The sequence below is a fragment of the Balaenoptera ricei genome, chromosome 8 (genome assembly GCF_028023285.1).
Source record: "Balaenoptera ricei isolate mBalRic1 chromosome 8, mBalRic1.hap2, whole genome shotgun sequence".
Lineage (NCBI taxonomy): Eukaryota > Metazoa > Chordata > Mammalia > Artiodactyla > Balaenopteridae > Balaenoptera > Balaenoptera ricei.
Genome location: NC_082646.1, coordinates 52,282,394 through 52,297,806, shown reverse-complemented (window position 1 = coordinate 52,297,806; position 15,413 = coordinate 52,282,394). Strand labels below are relative to the sequence as shown.

Sequence of the window (15,413 nt, the reverse complement as noted above, 5' to 3'; positions counted from 1 at the left end):
ATTAGAATTTGTACTTGAAATGCAACAAATTTACAGTTTGAAGAGAATCGTTATCTTTACAGTACTGAGCCTACTCATGTAGGGAACACAGGTTATCTTTCCATTTATTTGGATCTTCTGTAACATCCATAAATGAAGTTTTATGATTTTTGTCACATAGGTTTTGTTCATTTTAATAATTTACTTTTAAAATATTTATTTATTTGGCTGCTTTGGGTCTTTAGTTGCAGCACATGGGCTCTTTTGTCATGGTGCACGGCCTTCTTTCTATTTGTGGCATGGGCTACAGAGTGCGCGGGCTCAGTAGTTGTGGCACGTGGGCTCTCTAGTTGTGATGTGCAGGCTCTAGAGTGCACAGGCTTAGTTGCCCCGTGGCATGTGGGATCTTAGTTCCCTGACCAGGGCTCAAACCCGCATCCCCTGCATCGGAAGGTGGATTCTTAACCACTGGACCACGAGGGAAGTCCCTTTGTTCACTTCTTGATAGGTTAATTTCTAGGATATTTTGCCATCATTGCTGCTATTGTGAACAAGATCTTCCTTTACATTTAAAATTTTATTATATCTAGTATATAGGTAATCTTAATTCTGTAGGTTGCTCTGATAGCTTATTTTAATAAACTCTTTATTCTAATATTTAATGGTATTTTACAGTTGTCTTAGATTTTCCAGGCATACAATTATCATTTGTCTTAATTTCTTCCTTTCCAATTTCATATTTTATCTTGCTTATTATACTGTGTCCAAAATTCTCAGAACAATGCAGAATTATAGGAATGATAGCAGATAACCTGGACTATGACATTAGCATGCTGTTTATTTCTGGTTGATACCCTTCATCCAGTTAAGCAAACTTCCTTTTATTACTTGCTTAATATGAATTTTATTTTCTTCTTTTAAAATCAGTAATAGATGTTAATTTTTCAAGTGCTTTTTCAGTATCAATTAAGATCATAGTTTTTATCTATTAATGTAGGAAATTTTCATTACTATATTGTCTAATGTTGACCCATCCTGTACTAGTAGGATAAACCCAGCTTGGTTATGACATTATTCTCTAAATGTACTGCTGGCTTCATAGTTTCCTTAGGATTTTTGCATGTATATTCATAAGTGAGACTGAGGTGTTAAGTTTTTCTTCACTATCCTTGTTTAGATTCTGTTGGGGTTATGCTACCTTAAAAGTTGGAAAGTACTCCATTTTCCTCTATGCCTTGTTCCTAGTGACTTTTGTCTGGGATACGTAAGGCATTCTTATTTTTTTTACATTTTTAATTTATTTTTATTTTTGGCTGCGTTGTGTCTTTGTTGCTGTGTGTGGGCTTTCTCTAGTTGCAGTGAGTGGGGGCTACTCTTTGCTGCGGTGCGTGAGCTTCTCATTGAGGTGGCTTCTCTTGTTGTGGAGCACGGGCTCTAAGGCATGAAGGCTTCAGTAGTTGTGGCAGGTGGGCTCAGTAGTTGTGGCTCACGGGCTCTAAAGCGCAGGCTCAGTTGTTGTGGCGCATGGGCTTAGTTGCTCCGCGGCATGTGGGATCTTCCCGGACCAGGGCTCGAACCCGTGTCCCCTGCATTGACAGGCTGATTCTTAACCACTGCACCACCAGGGAAGCCCAGGCATTCTTTTATAATTATCAGTTTATTAACGTTTTCTAACTCTTGAGCCAATTTTTTTAAATTTATATTTTCCTAAAAAATTGTCCAAGTCAATTTTCAAGATTATTAGTATAAGGTTACACTACATAATTCACTTGTTTTCAAAGTCCCTCATATCTGTAATGTGTTCCCTTTGCTTCTGATATTGTTTTCTCTCCTCTTCTTCCTCAGATTTGCTATTTATTGTTCTTTTTGAACACCAGCTACTATTATGATCAATTTTATTTTCTATTTCATTAACTTCTGCTTTTATTTTTAATTCCTTTCAAGTTTATTTTGGGAGATTTTACTTTTTTTTTTTAAATTTATTTATTTATTTATTTATTTATTTATTTATTTCTGGCTGTGTTGGGTCTTCGTTTCTGTGCGAGGGCTTTCTCTAGTTGCGGCAAGCGGAGGCCACTCTTCATTGCGCTGCGCGGGCCTCTCCCTGTCGCGGCCTCTCCTGTTGCGGAGCACAGGCTCCAGACGTGCAGGCTCAGTAGTTGTGGCTCACGGGCCTAGTTACTCCGCGGCATGTGGGATCTTCCCAGACCAGGGCTCGAACCCGTGTCCCCTGCATTGGCAGGCAGATTCTCAAATACTGCGCCACCAGGGAAGCCCAAGATTTTACTTTTTCTGCTTCTCTGTGTTTCTGTTTCCTTTTCTGATCCTTTCAACCAAGTGTGTATCCTTTAAGAGTGTGCTGCCTTATTCCCTCAGCCTCAGTGTGTTCATCCATACAACAGAGCAAAAAAGTAATGCCTTTACCATTATTATATAACTGGCTACAAACACTGTATTAATTTGGAGTTCAGTCATAGTGGGTTCCAACTCCCCACCACCTAGTTATGTGATCTTGGCCAAATCTTGATTTCTTCACCTGTAAAAACAGAAATAATAATACAGATTAAGTTTAAGACTATTTGCAAATCATTTAGCATAAAAACTGGCCCATATTAATAACTCAATAGATGTCTGGTAAGACAATAGGCCTCAGTTGCCCCATTTCCAAAAATGAGAGGATTGGGCTGACTAATCCCAAATTCCTTTCCAACTGAAAAATTTTACTTTTTTTTCTTACTTTTCTTTTGGCCACGCCGAGCAGCATGCAGCATCTTAGTTCCCCGACCAGGGATCAAACCCATGCCCCCTGCAGTGGAAGCGCAGAGTCTTAACCATTGGACTGCCAGCGAAGTCCCTGAAAAATTTTACTTTCAATCTATCAGTTCATCCACCAGACAATCAACCAACCATCAACTCACTCACTCACCCACACAACAGTTAGTAAACCCTTCCCTTCAACTAAGTATTCTAGATGATGTCATGATGAATAATGATACAGTTTCTACCTTCCAGAAGGTCAGAGTCCGTGGGGGGTAGGGGTGAGCACCAACTGTTAAATAGGTAATTGTAATACAGTATGATAAGTCGTCTAATAAAGGCTGTGGGAATTCAGAGACTTCGAGGAGTATGCACAGCAAAATCAAAGATCTAGGTTGGAAACCTAACGCAGGGACTTAATACTTACTAGCTGTGTAACCTCAGGCAATTAACTTTGGTGCTATACTTCTCTAACTGTAGAAAGGAACGGTAATACTATCCTGGTAGGTTATGTTAAGGATTAAACAGAAAAACTAATATAAAGCGCTCAGTACAGTGCCAGACTCATCATAAGAACTCAACAAATGGAAGTTATTAATGTTACAAAAGGCCATGGAAGTTAAAGAAAGGCATTTACTGTATTTCAAGAGAGGAAAGGTAGGGTCACGGGAATTTGCCAGCTGTGTTCACTAAACAAAACCTGTGGCAAAAGGATGGGAAAAAACAGGGTAAGAGGAGAATCAAGGTGGGTGATGCCCTTGGAGGGCAGAGAATTCTAATTTCTGTGTTTTCAGCTGCTAGCACAAGACCTGACCGATACATTTGCTATAAATATGAATGGAAGAATACACGTTATGCAATAGGGTTGCAGAAAAAGATCTGGGCCAAACTGTTGAAAGTAAACATTTTACAGTGAAAGGAACCTTGGAGTCAGGAGACCTAGTGCAGTCTTTTGACTAATGACCTGTGTTTTTATACTGGCTTCACAACTTATCTGCTGTTGGATTTTAGCAAATTACTGATACCCTGAATCTCCTCACCTGTAAAATGGGGATAACACCTACCTTACTAAATTAGTGTGAGAATTAGTACCAAGCGATTATCAAAGAGCCTGGCAGTAGTAACACGCAACAATGATAGCGCTGCAGCTGCTAACTCCTCCGTTAGATCTTTTGTCCATACTTATGAAATGATTGGGTAAGGATATATTTTCTCCAGTGCTCCAACCAGCACTGAAAAATGACACTCGGTTTGCCGAGGATAAAAGGCCCCGTCTGGCCCGAGGCACACACGCAGGTCACCTACGCCGACTGCAGTCCTGGAGTCTCCACGTGCGTCGCCGAGCCACGGCGGGCGCGACCTATGCCAGGCCGTTATAGAGGCGGGGCCTAGACAGGCTGAATGTGAGACCGAGCGGAATTTCACCGAAAACCAGTCCACTCCACCATCTCTAGAAGAGGAGCCTTGGGGGGGGGGAAAAAAAAAAAAAAAAAAAAAAATTTGCAGGGAAGCCGGAAGTGACGCACGACCTCGAGGAACCGGAAATGACCGCAGCACGCCGGAAGTTTACTCATTTCCAAGGCGACGGCTCCACCACCGCTGCAACCAGGTGGCTGGAGTCGGGACGCTGGAAAGGGACTCGGAGGAGAGGGTACTCGCAGACGGCGGCCGCCGCCACAGCGAATCGCGGGGAGTAGCAACCAAAGACGGCGGCCGCCGCACCAGCCATCGCGTGTGGAGGATAAACGGCCGGCACGGCCATCGCGGCGACCAATCCAGGGAAAGAGTTAGCGAAGGCCAGGGCTTTAGTCGTAGCGAAGACAGGGAAAGAATCCGTGAAGGCAGCGACCACCGCTGCAGGGTACCGACGGGAAGAGCAAGTGAAGATGTCGGCTTCTCCTGCAATGACTCGAGAAGGGTCAGTGAAGACCTGGGCCACCGTCGCAGTGTCTCTCAGGAGAGAGTCAGGGGAGACGGTGGCCACCGTCTCAGCAACTCTTGGGAGAGAGTAAGGGGAGACTGCAGCAGCGACGTGAGTTTAAGTGAAGTCGGAAGCCACCCCACTAGTGACTCCGGGGGAACGGTCAGAGGAGACCGCGGCCTCCGTCTCGGTGGGACTTGGGAGGGAGTCAAGGAGGTCCGGGGTCCCCGAACCAGCGACTCCGGGGAGAGAGGCAGTGACGACCACAGCCGCCGCCTCAGTGACTCTTGGGAGGGCGGAAGTGTGGATGGCGGCCGCAGCCTCAGCGGTTCCTGGGAGGAGGGGGTGAGTGAAGACCGCGGCTACGTGGCCAGCGACTCCTCCGTGGTGAGCGTCAGCGAAGACGCCAGCCGCCACCGCTTCTGGGAGAGAGAAAGCGAAGACGAAGGCTCCCGCTGCCGGGGCTTTTGGGAGAGAACGACGGAGGACGGCGTCCCCGGGCCCAGCGACGACGAGAAAGACAGCCGCTGCTGCACTGGCTCGTGGGTGACAGCGAGCGAAGACCGCCGCAGCAGCAGGGGCCTGGACTCCACTCCTCCCCGGAGTCCGACGGGTCGCACCATGCCCGGGGTGTCCGGTTCAGGCCCCTCCACCTCCTCCACGGAGACTGCGACCCCGTGTGAGTCAGATTACTTCGCTGGCCCTCGTCTCTGCCACACTCCTTTTCTCACTTCAGCTCACAGGAGCTTCGCCCCTTCTGGCAGTTCCCTTTCTCACCTGTTACTCCTCATTTCCCTTAATTGACCTGTTTTCAGTAGGTCCCAAAGCTGCTCACCTGGCCCCTATCCTTCCTCATTTCAGCTTTACTTCCTTTTTTATTTTAATATCTGCGCGCGTTCCTGAGACTTCGTTCCCAGCTGACATCAACTCTTGTTAAAATGTATGGACCCTTTTAAGTTCTTACCGTCTCTGCAGCATTTGACTCTGTGGAGATAATATTAGACTTATCTCATTTTCTTCCTTCCGCTCTACTGACTCTATCTATCCATCTATCTATCTATCTATCTACCTATCCTTCCACTCTACTGACTCTATCTATCTATCTATCTATCTATCTACCTACCTACCTACCTACCTACCTACCTAATCTACTTATCTACCCTGAATTTTCTTCTATCCTCTTCTTAAAACGTTGCTTTTTTCCTTGGATAGTGCCATCATTAGTGCTTTTTTCCTTGTCATGTACTATGGCTTCAACCCTACTGACGACCCCAGAATCTGTTATTCATTCAGTCATCCAGTAAATATTTATTGAGTGGCTATTATGTGCTTTGTCTTAAGGATATGTAAGCAGAGAAGACAGGCACATTCCTTCCTCCTAGTGGGGAAGATGAATACTCAGCAAGTAATTACTGGTGTGATGAATGCTATAAAGAAGAGTAGAGGGCCATTGGCTCCAGTATAGGGTGAGGTTGGGGATCAGAAAAAGCTGCCTAATACTGAGACACAGCTAACACTGAGAACTCAACTCCAGACCTCTCACTGGAGCTGCAGACTCATATGTACAACTCCTTTCTGCAACTCTTCCATGGGCACCTCAAGATCAACACATTCAAAATATAATTTTGTATTCATATGCCCTCTCTGTCCTTTAGTGTTCGCTGTCTCAGTGGCAGTACAGCACTTATGTAACTAAGCCAGACACCTTGGAGTTGTCCCGTTACTTTTCCCTTATTTCACCCACTATATCCATCCAAGTTCAGTTCATCCTGTTTCCTTAATACATGTTGAATCTGTCTCCTTTTCTTTTTTTTTTTTTAAAGTACATTTTTTTTTTTAATTAATTAATTTATTTATATTTATTTTTGACTGTGTTGGGTCTTCACTTCTGTGTGAGGACTTTCTCTAGCTGTGGCAAGCGGGGGCCACTCTTCATCGCGGTGCGCGGGCCTCTCACTTTCGCGGCCTCTCTTGTTGCGGAGCACAGGCTCCAGACGCGCAGGCTCAGTAGTTGTGGCTCACGGGCCTAGTTGCTCCGCGGCATGTGGGATCTTCCCAGACCAGGGCTCGAACCCGTGTCCCCTGCATTGGCAGGCAGATTCTCAACCACTGCGCCACCAGGGAAGCCCCTGTCTCCTTTTCTGTTCCTACTGCCATTCACTTGGCTGAGGGTCTCAGCCTCTCTGGTGTAGACTACTGTAGATATCTTCCTACATGGTCTCCCTGAGTCTCTACTCTTGCCCTTTGCTCAATGAATTCGCCTCACTGCAGCCAGCCATATAGACTCAGCATTACAAATCTGATCATTCTTATTCTTCTGCTTAAAATCCCTCAATGACTCCCCACTCTCTGCTCAAGTTCAACAAGTTCCAGCACAGCCTGCCTCTTGTCTAATTCTAGCCTCTTTTCCTTCCACTTTATGCTTCAACAATAGGGTGGGTATTTTTATAGTTTCTTGACCTGTCCAGGATGCCTTTCCCCGCATCCATTTCACCTGGCAAATTACTGCTAATCCTTGAAGATTCATCTTAGGTGTTACCTTCTCTAAAAATCTTTTTCTGCTCTCCTTCCCTCCTACCCTAGCTGAGTTAGAAGTCTTCTGTGCTTTCATGACTTCTTATGAATATTTCTGTCATTGCTCTTACTACATTATTTTGTAATTTGTGTTTGTATATCTCTGTGAGTTCCTTGAGGATAGAGACCATGTCTTCTTTATCTTTTTATCCTTATGGTAGATACCAGATTAATGTTGAGTGGATGGATGGGTGGATGAATGAATAAATTGGAACGAAACGTGGTGAGAAAAAAGGCTGTCAAATTAGATGGAGCCAAATTATGGGAGGGCATAGACTGTCATACTGAGGGTTTGGATTTGGTTCTCTAGACTAGCAGTGGATAATCAGAAGCAGTTAAGAGTGGAGGAATGAAGTGATCAGAATAGTGTCCTTGTATACGATGGATTAGAGCGTCCCTGTATAAAATGTATTAGAGTGGGTAGAACATCATTTGTAGATCTTGCAGTACTAGTTTAAAGGAGAATAATGGAAGTCCCTGGAGGTCCAGTGGTTAAGACTCCGTGCTTCCACTGCATGGGGCATGGGTTCGATCCCTGGTCGGGGAACTAAGACCCCACATGCCTTACGGCATGGCCAAAATATAAAAAAAACAAACATAAAGGAGAGTAATGAAGGTCTGACCTAGGGGATTAACATCATTAAACATTTACCAAGTGGTTTGGTTTTCTCGGGGTGCTTCCTTACTCTCTTTCCCGTATGCATAGACCTTAATTGTTCTTCAAAGACTTGCTCGAGTGTTTCCTCCTCCTCCTTTATTTTACCTGTAATCTCTTAGGATGTTACTGTCAGGTTTTCGATTTCATTGAATTTATCCCAATAGATTTTAAAGTGTCAGTGGAAAGAAAATGTCTTAAATCCATGTCTATTCATTGTGTTATCGTAGTGCCTGGCATATGGTAAATGCTCAGAAAGGACTTTTGAGTAAAATGCATAGCATTTTGCTAAGGGTTGGTGTAAGATATGATTTCAGCCGTCAAGAAATTAACATGCTAATTGTGGAGAGAGGACATATACATAGATAAATAGTAATACAAGGCTGCATAGATTATCTGCCAGAGGTGTTGGTGAGTTCTTTTCAAAACAATTTGAGGTCAGGAATTGTGCCTGTTTGTTTGGTTTAGGAAATGCTTTGATTGAACTATTTACTTCTTCCTTCTCCAACAACTGTCTGTTCGTGCTTAGATACTTTTATTACTTCTGGTTCACAATGCACATTAAAATATTTCATGGTACAATAAGGCTGACAATCCAGTCTTGATGTTTAGAACATTATATTATAAAATATAAGACGCTAGAATATACGAAGTAAAAATTGTGACCTGCCATTCCTGTCTTAGTGTAGGACATATGAGAAAGATATGAAAAATATTAGTAAAATATATCTGCCTATGTGAGATAAGGTTCTGGTAAAGTCTTTTTCACTACAGAGTAGGCCTTTGTTACAGAGAATAGCTGGGCAGATTTCAAAGTGTTTACCTCTGTCCTCCTTTACCAAAGACATGAGGTGATTTTTCTTGGTTTTTCACAGTGATAACCTGGTGGAGTTTTGAAGGTAAAATCTATGAAAATGAGGGGACCTCCTCTAAGACTATGGCCCCGAGGAGTTTCTCACTGTTAGGCTACTACATACCCAGCCCCCAGCAATTTGTCAAAATTACTATTTAAGTGCTTTTAGAAGCTTACGGTTCTAGTGGCTTCTGATCCAGGTAAGCTGAACTTGACCGTGTTTCTCTGTATTTGCCTGTCTCTCCAAATTCAGGGTGGCCGTTTGTCCTGAGACCTCAATTCTTTGATGAGTGCAAGAAAAGTTGTTGACTTTCAGTTTGTTCTGCTTTTTTCCTGTATGGATGGGGGTGAAACGGCCGTGCTCTTTACATATTAGAGCTGAAATTGAAGTCAGATTAAGATGTTAATCACAAACATCTTTGTAGTAAATTATTTGGAAAGCCAAAGTGATTTTATACTTTCAGTTCGATCGTTGCTTTAGTCTTTTTTTAGTTTTGTAATATATTTTAAGCAATTTTGTTTTTCAGTAGGTGCCAGGAAGAAAGTGCATTTTGGTAGCATACATGATGCAGTACGCGCTGGAGATGTAAAGCAGCTTTCAGAAATAGTAGAACGTGGTGCCAGCATTAATGAAGTGGACGTTCTCCATAAATTTACCCCTTTACATGGGGCAGCACATTCTGGCAGTTTGGAGGTAAGAAACTATATAAATTATTAAACTGAGGTAAGTTTAGCGCTGTTGACAGTTTTGTAAATTTAGCAAACAGGACTGAGGCCTTATGCTAGGCACTGAAAACATTTTTCTTTTCTTTTTTTTTAAAATTTATTTTATTGAAGTATAGTTGATTTACAATGTTTTGTTAATTTCTGCTGTGCAGCAGAGTGATTCAGTTATACATTTATATACAAATATTTTTCTTTTCAGTTCAGTCTAACATTTGGGTGTTCTGGTTACCTTTGTAGTAAGTTATCCTAAAACTTGGTGGTATAAAATAACCGTTTATTTATGCTCAGGAGTGAACCAGGAATTTGGATTTCAGGGACAGCTTGTCTCTACTCCATGATGTTTGGGGCTCCACCTAGAAGATTTAAAAGCCAGGGCTGGAATCTTCTGAAGGCTTATTCACGCAGACATCTGGTAGTAGATGCTGGTTGTAGGCTGGGCCCCTTGACCCCTCTCCACGGGGGTCTTTTTGTGAGGTCCCCACACGTGGGTTAGTCTGTGCTTCCTCACAGGGTGGCGGCTGGGTTCCTAAGGCAAGCATAGAGGGTAACTTGCAGAGGATAACGTAATGCATACCTGGCTCTATCAAATCCTAATATTTTTGCTGTAGTTGCTTTAGATTTTTGGAAAAGAAATGGAGTATCACAGATATATTTGAAGTCCCTGAGCACCCCTCCCAGGTGTCATTTCTCTCCTTCCAACTCCAGAGATAACTATTACCCTGAATTTGGTGTTTATTATTACCGTATATGTTTTATGCTGTTATTACATGTGATTATATCACTGTTTCAAAGGACATGTTTTATATAAATGTCATCATATTATTTGTATCATTCTGCAGCTTGCTTTTTTTGTTCAACAATGTGTTTTTGCATTTTAACGACATGGTTACATATATGTACTCTAGTTCATTCCTTTCAGCCATGTTGTAATAGTCTATTCTTAGATGAATATCAGAATTTATTGATTTTTTGATTGATGGATATTTCATTGGTTTCAATTTTTCACTAGTACAAGCAGTGCTTAGTGAATATTTTTATGCACAATTTCTTTTTTTTATTAATTTATTTTATTGAAGTATAGTTGATTTACAGTGTTGTCTTAATTTCCGCTGTACGGCAAAGTGATTCAGTTATACGTATGTATATACATTCTTTTTCATATTCTTTTCCATTATAGTGTATCACAGGATATTGACTATAGTTCCCTGTGCTGTACAGTAGGACCTTGTTGTTTATCCATTCTGTATATAATAGCTTGCATCTGCTAATCCCAAACTCCCAATCCACCCCTCTCCCACCCCCCTCCCCCTTGGCAATTACAAGTCTGTTCTCTATGGCTGTGAGTCTGTTTCTGTTTCATAGATAAGTTCATTTGTATGCACAACTTCTTATTCTTGGGCTGTGTGCAAAGCCAACTGGAATTTTTCTCATGATTCATGGTTGTGTGGGGGGAGCTTATTTTAGCTATTACATTTCCCCAGTCTGTAGGCTGCAGTAGGTCTATTCACTGTGCAACTCTCTTTTTTCCCTGCCACACAAACAGAGTCTGCTTTCCATGAATATGGCTTCTCTGTGTGATTTCTTTGTTTGGGCTTTTCTGCTTTTTGGAACCAAATCTGGTCCAAAGAATCTCTCTCCACCAGTTTGTGTGCCCCACTTGAACTGTAGGGGTTTTTGCTTTGGCCTTTTAGTGGCTTCCTCTCACCTGGGAGAAATGTGCCTTGACGGGTCTTTCTGTGCTTGCAGCCCTGCGTGGGGATTTTCTCTGCTTTTTCCTCCCACATCCCTGTTTGATCTATACTTTGGTAGCTTTCCCATCTGTTTTGTGGTTTCAGATATCTCCTAGCTTCATCAAAGATGGGGTTTTCTTGCTCTTTTTTTATTTTTTAAATGATTTTGAAGAGAGGAGGAAATACTGATTTTACTCTGCCATATTTCAAATAGGATAGCACTTGTTGCTATACCATTTATTTCATCTCTTTCCTGGAATCTTTTCAGCTTCTCTGATTAACCTACCCTGCCTTCTCTAAAATTAGTGGTTTTCTTTATGCTCTTGCCAATGGGTGTCTCTCTTCAATTTTACACTCTCTCTCCAGGCCATTTTAGACTTCCTTGGCTTAATCACTTCTACATAATAATTCATTGATTGGCTTTCTCTCCAGAATTTGAATTCTGGTTTCTGCATCCGGCGCTTATCAACAGCTCATGCATATCTGACTGGCATCTTAAATTTAGTTGGTCTAAAACTAAACTGTTATTCTTTTCCCTCCCTTTCTTAGTTTTCCAGGCTAATGTCCTTTGCATCACATTGAGTTGTCTCAGGATTTTACAGAAGCAAAACACAGTATCAACATTTGTCTAGGTCAAGTGCTTCATGATGCACATTGATGTAGTGAGAACTGATCCCTAAGTCAGTTGATTCTGTTCCATCTTTGTCTCTCAAATTTGTCCTTTCCACCTTCATAGCCACTGCCTTAGAGCTACTTGATTTCCTTCTTTCCTGTCTTGTCTACTTCTAGTTCATAACTGGCATACAAAATTATTGCTCTAAAACAAAAATCTGCTATTACTTAAAACCTTCCTTAAGTCCCTGTAGTGACTCTCTATACCCTGTAGGATAAAGTTTAAGCTATTTAATATGGTAGAATTGCCTCTCCAACCTCATCTCCCATCAGACTTGTTTTATGCTGCAGTACTGGTGACTACTGTCATTTCCCAAACTAGTCCACTGTTTCATATTATCATAGACTGTGTACATGCCGTTTCGTCTGCCTGGTCTCACCTCTTCCCAGTGGTTAGCTTGTTGAAATCCAGGTCAGGTAGCACCCACTTGGCAGGGCCTTCTGTTTTCCCCGCTCAGTATCCTCCAACTAGCAACTTTTCCCTCAATTTTATACACATTTAAAAAATTGTATTTATCACATTGAATTGCATTCTCTGTTAGATATTTTTTAATATTTTTTTATTTTTTTAAAGGAACTCCGTTATTTATTTATTTATTTATTTTTGGCTGTGTTGGGTCTTCGTTTCTGTGCGAGGGCTTTCTCTAGTTGCGGCAAGCAGGGGCCACTCTTCATCGCGGTGCACGGGCCCCCCACTATCGCGGCCTCTCCTGTTGCGGAGCACAGGCTCCAGACGCGCAGGCCTGGAATAGTGGCTCACGGGCCTAGTTGCTCCGCGGCATGTGGGATCTTCCCAGACCAGGGCTCGAACCCGTGTCCCCTGCATTAGCAGGCAGATTCTCAACCACTGCGCCACCAGGGAAGCCCTTTAATAGGGAAGCTCTTTAATATTTTTTTTAAAAAATATTTATTTATTTATTTTTTATTTATTTGGCTGTGCCGGGTCTTAGTTGCGGCATGCGAGATGTAGTTCCCTGTCCAGGGATCGAACCCGGGCCCCCTGAATTGGGAGCACGGAGTCTTAACCACTGGACCGCCAGGGAAGTCCCTCTCTGTTAGATTTTGAGCTCTTTGAAGGTACCATTTGGGTTTTATTTATCTTTTTTTCCACAGCATCTAGCATAGTGTCTGGCATATTGGAGTCACATTGCGGGTTCCCAATAAATGTTTGTTGTATTGATGAATTTGTTGAATTAAATTTATATTTTTACTGTCTAGCATAGTGCATAGCAGCTGTTCAAGAAATGTTTGTTAAATTTTAACACAAATAAATCTAAATCAAAAGGTTTTGGCACCTTTCTACTTTCCCATTTGAGGATCATCTCCTAATTCTCTACTTGAGTACTGCATTAATACCTTTACATTTTATTATCCTTTCTGAAATTTCTTAAGACTCATGGTGCTTATGTTGGTAGTATAAAATGATCACTAAATTAACAGCTGGTGAAAACTGTGCTTTGTTAGACTTCATTTTTTTTCTCCTGTCAGATGAAATCAGCTTTTGAGCCCCTGTAGGAAACTTTTATTTCAGATATACTTTGCACCTTCAGAATTTTCTTTTTTTAAAAAAATTTCTGTCTCTTTATTTTCTAGTTGATGAATCATTGTCATCATATTTTTGTTTAATTCATTAAACATAAATTTTTTAAAATTAATTAATTTATTTGGCTGCATTGGGTCTTCATTGCTGCGCGCGGGCTTTCTCTAGTTGCAGCGAGCGGGGGCTACTTTTCGTTGCAGTGTGCAGGCTTCTCATTGAGGTGACTTCTCTTGTTGCGGAGCCCAGGCTCTAGGTGTGCGGGCTTCAGTAGTTGTGGCACGTGGGCTCAGTAGTTGTGGTGCACAGGCTTAGTTGCTCCACGGCATGAGGGATCTTCCTGGACCAGTACCCCGGTACCCCCTGCATTGGCAGGGGGGTTTTTAACCACTGTGCTAACAGGGAAGTCCCAACATAAGTTCTTTAAAAAATAATCTCTTTTAGTTCTCTAAAGCTATATGTAATAGCTGCTTTGAAGTCTGTATTTATTTATTTATTTATGGCTGTGTTGGGTCTTCGTTTCTGTGCGAGGGCTTTCTCCAGTTGTGGCAAGCGGGGGCCACTCTTCATTGTGGTGCGCGGGCCTCTCACTATCGCGGCCTCTCTTGTTGCGGAGCACAGGCTCCAGACGCGCAGGCTCAGTAGTTGTGGCTCACGGGCCCAGCTGCTCCGCGGCATGTGGGATCTTCCCAGACCAGAGCTTGAACCCATGTCCCCTGCATTGGCAGGCAGATTCTCAACCATTGCACCACCAGGGAAGCCCCTGCTTTGAAGTCTTTCTGAGTTGAGCATCTGGGCCCTCTCAGAGATGGTTTCTTTTTTTTTTCTTTTTTTTTTTGTCCACACCTCATGGCATGTGGGATCTTAGTTCCCTGACCAGGGATGGGACCCATGCCCCCTGCATTGGAATTGCGGAGTCTTAACCACTGGACCGCCAGGGAAGTACCTCAGAGATGGTTTCTATCGATTCCTTTTTTTTCCTGTGTATGTGTTATACATTCTTGTTTTCTTTGTATGTCTCATAATTTTTTAGTTTGGACATTTTGAAAACTGGACATTTAATTTTTATTTTTTGCAGTGCTTAGTATTTATTAGGTGCCTTGAGTTTTGGTATGTATTGACAAAATATATTGTCTATTCCTCACAATAACTTTGATATTAGAATTCTTTTTTAAAAAAATTTTGTTGAAGTATAGTTGATCTACAATGTTGTGTTAATTTCTGCTGTACAGCAAAGTGACTCAGTTATACATATATATCCTTTTTATTTAATATTTATTTATTTATTTATTCTAGGCTGCGTTGGGTCTTCGTTGCTGCGCACGGGCTTTCTCTAGTTGTGGCGAGTGTGGGCTATTCTTCATTGCGGTGCGCGGGCTTCTCATTGCGGTGGCTTCTCTTGTTGCGGAGCATGGGCTCTAGGCATGGGGGCTTCAGTAGTTGTGGCACAGGGGCTTAGTTGCTCCACGGCATGTGGGATCTTCCCAGACTAGGGATCGAACCCTTGCCCCCTGCAGTGGAAGCGTGGCGTCCTAACCACTGGACTGCCAGGGAATTCCCCTCTTGTTTTTATTTTTAAGCCTGGCTTCATAGGGGTCACCCCTGGGTCAGCATAGCTTAGTGATCAGCCAGAGATTAATCAGAGGTTGTGCCTAAATACCTTGAGCCAGTAAGGAGTCCATCTTTTGCTGATAGATCTGTGTATGGTTTGGGGAATGTTTTCAAAGTCCAAGCAGTATACAAGTCAGCCTGGCTTTTTTTTTTTTTTTTTTTTTCCCCCCCCCTGTGTTTTCAAGGCCTTATGTCTAGCCAAGAATGTCTAGCCAACTTGGGACCTCTTCAGTCTTTCCTGAGTATGAGTGACTTTGTATATGTACACAGCTTTTTAGATCACAAGGGATAAGCGGAATCTTAGCAAGGCCCACTTTGGCTGTCTCATTTCTTGTATTTTTCTGTTAATTTTCCAGGTGGTTTTTAGTTTTGTTGTTTGCCCCAACAAGTATCATGAC

At 42.5% G+C, this 15,413-nt stretch overlaps 1 protein-coding gene across 2 annotated transcripts in view; it reads left to right on the top strand.

Annotated features, from left to right (window-relative positions):
- Positions 1-4,322: 4,322 nt before the first annotated feature.
- ANKRD42 (ankyrin repeat domain 42) overlaps positions 4,323-15,413 on the top strand; it is a 75,567-nt gene continuing 64,476 nt past the window's right edge. For both annotated transcript variants that reach the window (XM_059930687.1, XM_059930688.1), the window contains exons 1-2: positions 4,323-5,336; positions 9,267-9,433. In XM_059930687.1, coding sequence (XP_059786670.1) covers positions 5,279-5,336; positions 9,267-9,433 — 225 coding nt within the window. In that variant the 5' untranslated portion in view covers positions 4,323-5,278. The remainder of the gene's footprint in view (positions 5,337-9,266; positions 9,434-15,413) is intronic.